This window comes from Physella acuta, unplaced genomic scaffold, assembly GCF_028476545.2.
Source record: "Physella acuta isolate Inbredline_101_S28 unplaced genomic scaffold, ASM2847654v3 ptg000506l, whole genome shotgun sequence".
Taxonomy (NCBI): domain Eukaryota; kingdom Metazoa; phylum Mollusca; class Gastropoda; family Physidae; genus Physella; species Physella acuta.
This window is the reverse complement of record NW_026732025.1, coordinates 435,430-447,931: the sequence shown is the minus strand read 5'-3', so window position 1 is coordinate 447,931 and position 12,502 is coordinate 435,430. Positions and strand designations below refer to the sequence as shown.

The window sequence follows — 12,502 nt, the reverse complement described above, 5'->3', positions numbered from 1 at the left end:
CTTTCAAAAGGAAACATTTCTGAGAACTAAGTTTTTCCCTCTGTACATGAGTACAAAGGGACAGTGTAGCCTATAGCAGTAGAGACCTAGACTTCCAACCTGAAAGTTGTTCAAATCCAGGTTTGAGTCAGTTTAACGACCCTGTCTCCACCCAGCTTTGATGAGCTAACTCATGTCAGGGGAAGTAAATGTGGTTGGGCATTGGGCTGACCACACTGTCCCTGCATATGCTGAGGTCCCAGAAACAGGTGAACTCTGTTTCACTTGCCCCATGGGTCGTCAAGTTCAAAAGGAAACTACTATTATACATCTACTATATGAATACAAAATTACATTATATTTAATGTTAAACCTATGTTAAACAGATTATGTATCTAGTATTTATTTTTTTAAACAGAGGCCTTGAGTATGAAAACTCCTTAGCAACTAAACTCCAGTCTGCTGAGTCAGAACATAAAGCCAAGTAAGTCTCAAAGTTAGCTGAAAATGTGAAGCTTTACCCTTCTCCCCATCTCATTTGCTTAAGTGGTATTTTGTAGATGTCAAACAGTTAGTTACCTAGAAATATTCAAGTCTAATCACATTCACAGATTTAATAATGAATTGTTGACTCAATTAACATAGATGAACAGTCATTTTTAAATAGCAAGCAAGATTTATTTTGTATGCTGGAACAAACTAAAAATCAGCTGTCTTAACATAAGTAAACATACACCTGACAAATAGGTTTAATGTTGATATTTTAATGTGCCTGTCAGCTGTTAATGAAGATGATAAAACATTCAATTAGTTCACCAATCTTTCATTTTGTAATCTGTAATAATAACGGTTTTTACAAAAAAAAAAAAACCAAAAAAAAAACTGTATTTTATGTTAGAAGTAAACAAAGATCTCATTGATACCAAACTTTGTGATAAGGCTACACAAGGTTATCAAAGATATCAACAAATACCTGCAATCTCAAGACTCCGGACCTTGGCCTCAGAATAAAGTTTCTGCATTAGACAGAGCCTTAGGAGAGATTGGACGCATTTTGGAAAAAAAAGTAAGTGGCCTGTTAAACAATTACAAATCTTTTCCTTTGAGTAACAGATGGGACTAATTAGACTAATTATTCATATTATCAAAATTTACCGAATATTGAAAATTTTGTTTGATTTTTCAGTGTGTCAATGATCAAGCCTGCTTCAAAACCCTTGGTGGCTTTAGCTCTTTGAGTAGAATTTTGATGACGATAGAAAATGCAACTTCTGCTCTACCTTGTGTTATACCCTCTAAGTAAGATTGTTAGAAATTTTATTTCAAATTTTTATATCCATTGTAAACTACATTTTGTAACATACATTCAGGCATCTTTAAAATGTTTATCATGATATTTTCTAAATCCAACATTTTATAGAATCACCATCCTCCCTATACAATATTTAAAATCTGTATTCTAATGTTTAAACCACTTTATTTGTGACAGATCCCTGACACACTCAACAGATGTCTACAGACTGGCTTGTAAAAACAACTTTGACAACTGCCATTATTTGTTGTTTAGCAACAAGATAGGAGCTCTTGTGGACCATCTTATTTACAGATTAAATGTAAGTATTTATTTCCTAGCCATATTAACAGAGTTTCTTCCAGGCATCTCTTCGGGGGGGGGGGGGGGGGGGCATAGCCCCCCCCCGAAAAAATTTTACCGCCCCCCCCCCCCGAACGAAATGAAATTTATATAATTTATATAGAAAATATATACTTTTAACAGTGTCCGCCCCCCCCCCAAAGAAAGTCTACCGCCCCCCCGAAAATTTCAAGTGCCCCCCCCCCCCGGAGAAAAAAGTCTGGAAGAAACACTGCATATTAAACCTTATTATGTAGCTATATTTAGGGGATTTAAAATTTATTTTGATCAACTTTATTAAAAAAAAAAACAAAAAAAACCCAAATAACTTACATTAAAAACATTTTTTAATTACTAAATAAAAAAAAGAAAGAAATATTAGAGATTAAACTCAAGGGAAGATTGAATTATTCAAACTTACTGTAACTGTGTAAGGGGGGTAACCCCATAAATTAAGCCTTGAATTATGCCCCCTATAGATAATTTACCCCTGCTTTCCAGACAATGTTACCAGACGACTTTGGGAGACCCAGCAGTGTAGTGAGTGGCAGTGGGGCCAGCAGCAGCTCTGAGAACAGCACCACCGACACAAACAGCCTGCCCTTTGACCCTGTCTGCTCAGGCCTCATGCAAGTGCTGAGCACTGTTCTCTCATGTCTGGCCAAGAACAACCCTGCCAGTAACTGCAGTGAGGCTAGCTCTGAGCGCATGAGTGGAACTGGAGATGCATTTACTAATCGAGGAAATGATATAATCAGGTATGTCCCATAATGCATTAAGTCTGTACAAACTTGGATCTGTAGAAAGAAAAATAATTAGAAGTTTAGTAACCTTTCCGTACTGCTGATAAGAATAATATATAATAAAAATTCATTTCATTTGTAGCATGTGTCATTGCTCCTGCCATTACCTCTCTTGAGTACTTACCCCCTGTCAAAACATAAATTAGTCCTTGAATTATCCCACTGTCTCACCCATTTTCAACTCTCACACTGTCTACTTACCCCTGTTAATTAACACCCCCCACCCCCCAATCAGAAGGTTTTTACAGTTAAAGTAAATGTAAAATGGGACTGATAAATTAGAAAATGGCCTTTTTCTCTGACCTCAGTATATGAAGGGATATTGTATTCAGTAGAATATTCAGCCACCTTTATGTTCCCTGTTACAAGTCAGGTACACCTCTGAGCTGGATAGTCTTAAGCCAAAGAACCAAACTATAGACTTTTGGGTTAGTAATCATGTGCTGCACCACTTGACCACACCATCCCCAATATTTATTTAAATTTACAGCTAGATATAATTCTTGTTCAACAGTAAAATAGTAATATTTTGTGTGTTTGAAATATATGTTATTTTGCAATAAAGTAGTTTTTAAATTTCCAAACAAATTAAATAAATGAAATATCGCTTTATGTTTTCTAAAAACAAACAGCAAATTACAAGGGAGGTAATTGTTTTATACTTTAAAATTTGGTTATTTTGTGATTACCTCCCCTGCACCACAAATTTGGAAGTGTTTTTTGTTGCGCTTAAGATATAACAAAATGTTACGAAAGAAATGCCGCTATTTAAATGTGCACGATTTGGGAAGTAATCCATTCGACCTTTATTAACTAATGCAACAAATAAATATGCATTCAATTCTCATGTAAAAATATAATACATGGCCGGCCATGCATTTAATTTCAGCAATTCAGTTTCCTCTTAAAAATACAACACTAAAACCTATTTTCTAAATTCTCTACCAGTAACTACACTGTTAGAAAACTGTCCTCCTTTTTCTGGTCCAACAGTTCCTACCAAATGCTAGCTACTTTAAGATGTTTTGCGTGTTGTCTACTAGAGAATCTTTAATGAAACCCAACTAGACCACACATATACTTACAACAGTTTCTGAGCTCAAACTCTCACTTATACTTATACATATTGAGCTCACATTGATTTGTCCATATTGAACTCTGACACTGACTGCCCATGTTTAGCTGAAACTGACTTGCCCATGTTAATCTCTGACACTGACTTGCCCATGTTTAGCTCTGACACTGACTTGCCCATGTTTAGCTCTGACACTGACTTGCCCATGTTAAGCTCTGACACTGCCTTGCCCATGTTAAGCTCTAACACTGACTTGCCCATGTTAATCTCTGACATAAACTTGCCCATGTTAAGCTCTGACACTGTCTTGCCCATGTTAAGCTCTGACATAAACTTTCCCATGTTAATCTCTGACACTGACTTTCCCATGTTAAGCTCTGACACTGCCTTTCCCATGTTAAGCTCTGACACTGCCTTGCCCATGTTAATCTCTGACACTGACTTGCCCATGTTAAGCTCTGACACTGACTTGCCCATGTTAATCTCTGACACTGACTTGCCCATGTTAAGCTCTGACACTGACTTGCCCATGTTAAGCTCTGACACTGACTTGCCCATGTTAATCTCTGACACTGACTTGCCCATGTTAAGCTCTGACACTGACTTGCCCATGTTAATCTCTGACACTGACTTGCCCATGTTAATCTCTGACACTGACTTGCCCATGTTAATCTCTGACACTGACTTGCCCATGTTAATCTCTGACACTGACTTGCCCATGTTAAACTCTGACACTGACTTGCCCATGTTAATCTCTGACACTGACTTGCCCATGTTAAGCTCTGACACTGACTTGCCCATGTTAATCTCTGACACTGACTTGCCCATGTTAAGCTCTGACACTGACTTGCCCATGTTAATCTCTGACACTGACTTGCCCATGTTAAGCTCTGACACTGACTTGCCCATGTTAATCTCTGACACTGACTTGCCCATGTTAATCTCTGACACTGACTTGCCCATGTTTAGCTCTGACACAGCCTAAGTTGAGTCCCAACCGTCCACATGTTTATCATCACGTTTGTCTATCTCTCCATTGAGTTCAATTCTCTCCTCCCAACTTGCTCAAATTGTCAACAGACAGTAACTGAATCAATCAAAAAACTGTGTGGGCGATTCCTCAACTTCCGTAGGATAAAAGCCACCAAAAATTATTTCTTGAGAAAAAAAAAACGAAAGCATAAGAAAATGTTTGCCCGTGTTAGGCTATAAAAACAGTCTGGAAGACATTTTTATTTCTAGCATAGAGTGGATGGGTGGTGAGGGTCAGATAGATTTGGAAGCAAGTTTGGATATTCCTAGAGGAGGGAGGGTGGCGAGGGGTGATTGGGAAGCCGAGATTCCTGGGGTATTGATCAGCAGCTTCTTGTATCGATGACGAGGCTAAAAGAGACGGATGTGAAAATCCGGCCTGAGAGGAAGTGGAGCCCCGTAAAAAAATGGAGGGCGGGGAAAGGGGGGAAAAAGGAGGGTCTGAGGCAACTGGAGTGTGTAGACAAAGATGGCGGTTCTATTGAGTTGTGTTGGCTGGCACCTCGCACTCGGGCACTTGGGCTATTTACTAATTATATTGTATCGGGGGATTCTCCCTTCCTTAAAACATCAGTGGAAGATGCTTGGACTAATTGATAAAATATTACTTCATTTCCCCTCGCCGTTGTCGGCCAGTCTCCTCGCTCGAGGGCCATTGCTCCGGGCCTATTTGTCCACTATGTTCATTTCCTGCTGGGGCAGCCCGTGAATAACGAGAGCCCATTTACTTCTCGCATCTAATGGCTCCTCAATACGAGTTTTAATGCTATTGACCTCGCATAGAGGGCTCACAACCTCAAATCTTATGACAACTCTGCTTTCAGTCTCCCTCCCCTTCTCCTTAGCCCATTTATTTTGTTAATCCCATGATCGGCCCGGCCTCTCTATTATTCCATTTAAACCACTCGACAGTGCCCTTTTCAACTGTATTCGCCCACCCCACCCCTGGGGATGTTTGTTGACTGAGATGCGCATGATGAAATTAATGATCTCACTGGGCAAATTAGCTAAGGGTCTTCAGAGCCGCCAAGTAAATCATCGGGACTCTGCTTTTGTTGTAGGCACGGGTTGGTTGATGAGAAGCGGAAGTAGCTTTTGATGGTGTTAGGGGTGATACTAGTACCACTGAGTAGCTTTTTGGTGGTATTCATAGATCATACTAGAGCACCATCGTCACTTTTTGGTGGTGTTCTTTGATCCTACTAGTGCACCATCGTCACTTTTTGTTGGTGTTATTTGATTATACTAGTACACCATCGTCACTTTTTGATGGTGTTCTTTGATCCTACTAGTACACCATCGTCACCTTTTGATGGTGTTCTTTGATCCTACTAGTGCACCATCGTCACTTTTTGTTGGTGTTATTTGATTATACTAGTACACCATCGTCACTTTTTGATGGTGTTCTTTGATCCTACTAGTACACCATCGTCACTTTTTGATGGTGTTATTTGATCCTACTAGTGCACCATCGTCACTTTTTGATGGTGTTCTTTGATCCTACTAGTACACCATCGTCACTTTTTGATGGTGTTCTTTAATCCTACTAGTGCACCATCGTCACTTTTTGGTGGTGTTCATACTAGAGCACCATTGAGACACTTCTTGGTGTTCTATAATTGATATAAGATCTAGTGCCACATGTCATATTAGCCCGGTGATTCTCATTCTATCCCAATTGTCACTAGCTATACTGCCCCACCCACCCCCTCTTCTGACGTATCGTATGTTACGTGTTATGCAGGGAACGTGTTATGCAGGGAACGTACACACCAGCATTCACAGTTAATTATTTTGTTCTCATGTCCGTGCACACTAACTGTAATCCTGCGCTTTAATTTGTCATGTATTGTTGTACTGTTGTACACAGGCCTGTGTTGTTGTATAACGTAATGTGTATGCTGTAGCCATTTCCTGTTTTGTTTCAGCTACATCATCAGTGTAGGTGTGATAGACAAACTACGGACCTACTGCAGTGCTGTGCGGGGTCCTATCGATGGTGACAAGAACTCGGCTGACTTCCTGCTGCACGGTTTAGGGCTGCTCGTTGCTATGACCAAGTTTATGTCCAAAAGGTGAGTCACCATCTAGCATACTGGAACAGTTTTAACGGCTTTAATTTAGTTATTTTTAACTCGGTAAAATATTCCATGAAATATTCCATCAAGCGATTTTGTCTTGTTATTTTAATTAAATAAAATAAATATTGTTTGAAAATAGTTCCCACCAAAAACCTGTGTTAAAGTTATGAAGGGTTCGCAGCTCTTGAGGTGAAGACATTTTCTTCTTTGGTGGACTGTCTAAAAGCTTTAACACCTCTTTGATTAAACATTCATATTAGTGTCCCCCACCCACACACAGATGAACAACTCTTTCATTAAACATTTATATTAGTGTCCCCCACCCACACACAGATGAACAACTCTTTCATTAAACATTCATTTTAGTGCTCTCCCACAAATGAATACCTCTTTTATCAAACAGTCACCCTAGCGTCCTCCACAGATGAATATTTTATTTTAATAACACACCTAAAATCTTGATACAACAATTTGTTGGCTCCATCCAAGGAATACTTCCCTAAATGTAATATAGAACTAGATAATGTGTCCAATGACCAGACCTTCTATATTGTCCACTTACCAATTCTATTCTGATATGTTGGAGAATGGCTACTGGTACAACTAGGGAGTAAACATAATGAAATATGTTTTAAATGGAAATAGCCTGATAATAGTTTTAGAAAAGTATAAGCCCTCATACATTAGGTTAGGCTACAATTTAATATCTGGGCTAAGACGTGGATAAGTTGACAGATAGTGAAGAATTAAAACGATAGAAGGAGACCGATAGAAGGAGACCGGAGACTTGACTATACTTGGACCAACAAACTTTACTCTTCACTTGAACTAGTGTTGTATACTTTGAGTCTTAACAATATGTAAAACAAGTTTTTATTGTCTACCCAGTAGTTTCGTTTTTTAGTCCCTACAATATAATATAGAGCTACTGTATTAGTCAACTTGTATAGCGCTTCTGCTCATTGAACTATATTTTCGAGATAGGCCCTGTACGCAATAGTTGTAAACCAAATGTGTATTTATCAGATAGCAATCAGATTCTCCATACACTTAATCCTGAAAACATGGGACATCTAAAGTAAAGATTTCCCTCCCGTTTAGACTGGCTGTCTGCTATTTTCACTATTTACAAGCTGATACTGACTTTTGACTTACAATTACACATTGTTTCGTGTCGCCTTTGTTCTGTACTTGGTGTTTGTGTACCGATCCACGTTATACATAATAGAGAAGCCAGAGCAATGCCCTGTCCACGGGTAGCCTCCCCTGGTGTAGTTGGTGTTTGAGACAAAAACGACAGTCATCTAATTGGATTATTTCCCTTCTAGGTGTCGGGGTCTCTTCACACCACTACGCCATTAGGGCGTGTTCCCAAACATGGCCTTAAGGCTGTTCACACCCTTGGCCAATCTGGCCACTTTGCCAGCGACACGCCGGGGGAATTTTTTAGGTAGACTTGTGACAAATATGACTCCCGGGACCACAGCTGACTTGCCATGTTGGCATTAACTGGACTGAAAACATTTGGTCAAATAAAGCCGAAGGACAAACATAACCCAGTTTCTTTTGCATCTGTCCCCACGCTTCCTGCTCAGTTCGGGTACAAACACAGTGATGTTGGTGCTTGTTTGCCTTGGATAAAGATAATATTACATACATTTTTCTGTGCTTTTTTTTACAGTAATAATAGAAGTCGTATTATAATTAAAAAGGATAAGATTTAAATTTTTAAGAAAAATTAGCCATAAATTAATGTGATATAAGATTGAATTTTTAAGATGAAATAGCCTTAAAGTAATAGTTTTTTTTTTGTTCCTTCTTTAACAAGATCGTGTCTTTTGTTTTTGAAAGTCTACATGTTCATTACCATCACAAGTAAACTGTACGTAAAGCAGCGTAACAATGTATTATAACTGTGTAGACTGTAGTTGACTGAGTAACAAGAACGCCTCATCTGATCTAAACCCTTCTGGCATCAAACATTCAAGGACAGATTTTTTGCGCCTGTACCAAACATCTCCCTAGACCTGGGGTCAGCTCCCGCTTAAGTCCGGCACCTCTCTTTAAGTGCTGAGTGCTGTAGTAGCCGCCCTGGGCCTCGAGTTGTCCTCCCTAGTGGTGACCACCGCAGTTTGGAGCATCTCGTGGCCCCTTGTGAGAAATGTAGCGCCGCTACCAGTAACGTGAGACCCGGGCTGAGCTCATGAATGATTCAATCGCAGCTTAAAATCGCACGCCTTCTGTCCATAATTTAGGAGAGAAAAATATGGGCCTTTCAACACGGGACAAAGCGTTTATTTAGTTTATAAGGTCGGCTCTGACGTTTACGATGTTTCACAGTGTAATTGTTGGCGTTGTGTGGGATCACGTTAGCCTTGCAATATTTTTTTTATCAAGGCGAGGCTGTGAACATCACTAGAAGTGTTTAAGTTGATGACCGTGTGATATGTGTCGGATGATGGTGTATGTCGCGATGATGTGGTGTGAGAGGATGGTATGATGTTGCATTGATGGTGTGATGTTGCGATTATGGTGTGATGTCGCGATGATGTTTTAATGTCTTGATGATGGTTTAATGTAGCGATGATGTTGTGATGTCGCGATGTTGATGAAATGATGTCCGGGATGTTTTAATTATGTATCCGAGCGAGAGTGTGACCACATGATGTAATGTGAACACACGGGAGACCTGTCCCAATTGGTGATCAAAGCTTTATGAAATGTGTTGGTCAACAAGCCAAATGCTAACCTGGCCCATTCATTAGCACGGCCTGGCCGCGACTGTTTGTCCACCTTTCTGCGTCGTCCAGCGGGCAGAGCGTAACCCCGGGGTTAGCAACACTGCCGCCGGAGGGAGCTGTTTGCCTGCAGTTGATGGTGCTAGCCTGGATGATTCGAACGTCAATACCGTGAATGGATTTGGAAACAAATGTCTCATTTATAGTGTTCGCACTGTCCTCTTCATCTGATTTGCATTGGGGTAAAATGTAGGGAAGGGATATGACAAAAGATACATTTTCCCATTGTGGAGGATGGCGCGTGCACTCGGCATCACCGCCGAGAGTTGCAGGTTTACTTTGAAACCACTGGGGTTTTATTTCAACCCGCGCCGCGTATTGGCTTTAGATTTGCTTTGGTGTCAAAATTGCCATGGTAAAAGCGGGTAGGGAGTGAACGTGGACGATCGCTTCTTTCATGTCGAAGGTTTTTGTTTTAAAGTATTGTTCCGTGCGGACTTCAGTGTATCACCTTTTAACGACGACCTTAATTGTTAACGCTGTTCTCCATGGAATACTGGTAATTCGCGTCAAATGTTTCAATTGCCTACATTATTGACATCCGATTGTTTCCCCTTAGGGCACATTCTGTGGTTTTAGCGCGGTAATTGGCACGGTTTTTCTAATGTGTATGTAAAAAAGAAACTAAAACAAAGCCGGACTTCGTACTTCAACTTTTTTCATTACACGGTTTATTGAATCTGTTTTAAAACAGCTTTTACATTAATGCTGTTTGGGGTTAGTCAAAGAGAAGCTATTTACCGTTAGAAGAAAAAAGTAGGTTGGAGGTCGATGCTGTGCATTCAGTGTTTGAAACCTGACTTGGTCTGACTCGATACGTTGGTGAGGGGGACAATGGCTGGCTGCAGGATAAAGAGCTGACGGTCGTGATGGCACTGACTCAATGTCTCTCGTCATGTTTATAGCACGCTTAGATCCGGTCTCAACGGACGGCAGCCCCCACTAACTAGCGGGACGTTAAATATTTGTTTCATAATTACTGGTTCCTACCCTCCGTGATCCCGACCGTACGTGTATACTACATGGTGGGTCGTGTGTTTACTTGAATCTTCCAGCACGATTCCATCACGACTAGAACAAGTGGATTAAAAAAAAATTCCACTTGGTGGTTTTAGAGTTACAAAACTATGTGACCTATCTCAACCATACAGTTATATATCATTATCAATCTATAAAATTGTTCAGTGAATTTATTGGTATTTTTATCTTCATTTAAAAAAAAATATTGATCATTGAATTGATAGATCAACTAGAATTTTTTAAAGCAATATGACCCGTAACGATAATCCTTGAGTTTGAATTAGAATGTCAGCACCCCTTCTTGGCACTTGTCATATAACAAAAGATGTTTTAACGTTTACTTTTTTTTTCAAAACCCCTGAATGCTGTGATTGAGTTCTTGTTAGTGAGTTGAGATTTCCCGGCAATTATTGCAGACCGAGACCATATTGAATGCCAGCATTGTGGCGGGGAGAGCGTGGGGGCAGGCGTAAGATGGAACAACAGGTCAGGAATCGCTGTATCCCCGTCAATAAGGCTCCACCCTTTTGTTTGCAGACAGCGGTGCCGGAATGTGCTCACGGGTTGTGATTTCACTGAAAGCCCCGCTCCTTGTGCCGCTTGTAGACCCATTGTCTCGGCGCCCCTGAATACACACATTCATACACACACACACAACCGGCCCGGCATTTCAATAGGCGGCTCGTGTCAATAATGTCAAACGACCAGGACTCCGCACTCGAAGTCTAAAGGAAGAAAAAAAAAAAAAAAATGATTAAAATATAGAGCGAGGGACAGAAGAATAAAATGATGAAAATCTGAAGCTGTATAGGGGCGGGGTGGGGGGGGGGGGGGGGGGGGAGGAAAAGTAATCCTTTCGTAAGGTGGAAGAAAAAAAAGTTCGAATGTAGGCGATGATGATTGAGGCTGTGGAGTTGAATAAAAGTCGGCACCAATGGAAATCGTTGCATTTACCGATTGTCGTTGGCTGCAAGAATGTCGTAAGTGGCACATATGAAGCAGAAACCCAACTTTTTGCTCGTTACTCCCTGCCCATCGATCACACCAGGGTAGCTTCTGGCATCTATTGATTCATGCAAACTTCTTTCACAGCTGCTACATAGGGGGGGGGGGGATTCACTTTTGTCATGAATTATTCAAAAAAATCACCTAACTTAATATTACTAATCTTTTATTTGCGTGTATTATGTGTACTTTCCTTCACTCTTAACTGTAGGGGACTGAACATCCAACGGTGTAGTTGGACTGTTGTTGCACGCCATCAGTCGTTTGCTGTCTTGTCTTGGTTCTCGAGATGTTTTGATAATCACTCATGATGTAATCGTTGAGTGAAATTGGGGCTGTATTTAGATTCACTCATGATGTATTCATTGAGTGAAATTGGGGCTGTATTTAAAATCACTCATGACGTATTCATTGAGTGAAATTGGGGCTGTATTTAAAATAACTCATGATGTGTTCGTTGAGTAAAACCAGTGCTGTATTTAGATTTACTCACGATGTATTCGTTGAAGGAAATCAGTGATGTATTCAAAATCACTCATTATGTATTCATTGAGTGAAATTGGGGCTGTATTTAAAATCACTCTTCGGGGGCATCTCAACCTCCCCTCTCACCCAAAGTTTCCTGAGCTCCCAAACCCGAGAAAATAGTCGGAAAGAAACACTCGTATTTCTCAAGTAAAGTCGTTGCTATTTGAAGAATCACTCATGATGTATTTATTCCTTGAATAAAACAGTGCTGTTTTGTTAATCACTCATGTGATCATTGAATGAAGTCGGTGCTGTATTTTCCGAACCCTACCGAGACTTGTGCAGTCTGTATTTGTGTTGGACGACAATAACAATAACTCCATCTGTAATGGGCGACTATAACTATTCCCCGCTCGATAACTCCTGTTTATGTAAGTCAGTACTGAAAGGGTCGCGGCGGAGTGGTTTGATCTTAGTTTAGCTCAGGAAGTCATGAATCGGTTAGCTCAACACATTGAACACATGACGTTAGACTTCACACGATTCATATTCCAGCGTCGCCGTGTTGGTCGTGTTGGTGTTGGGCTAAAGTTGGCAATCGATGCTTG

At 40.3% G+C, this 12,502-nt stretch overlaps 1 protein-coding gene across 4 annotated transcripts in view; it reads left to right on the top strand.

Annotated features, from left to right (window-relative positions):
- LOC131944723 (S phase cyclin A-associated protein in the endoplasmic reticulum) overlaps nucleotides 1-12,502 on the top strand; it is a 51,172-nt gene that overhangs the window by 13,833 nt on the left and 24,837 nt on the right. For all 4 annotated transcript variants that reach the window (XM_059305516.1, XM_059305515.1, XM_059305514.1 and 1 more), the window contains 6 exons: nucleotides 398-463; nucleotides 919-1,045; nucleotides 1,166-1,278; nucleotides 1,469-1,592; nucleotides 2,114-2,370; nucleotides 6,451-6,597. In XM_059305516.1, the coding sequence (XP_059161499.1) occupies nucleotides 398-463; nucleotides 919-1,045; nucleotides 1,166-1,278; nucleotides 1,469-1,592; nucleotides 2,114-2,370; nucleotides 6,451-6,597 (834 nt within the window). The remainder of the gene's footprint in view (nucleotides 1-397; nucleotides 464-918; nucleotides 1,046-1,165; nucleotides 1,279-1,468; nucleotides 1,593-2,113; nucleotides 2,371-6,450; nucleotides 6,598-12,502) is intronic.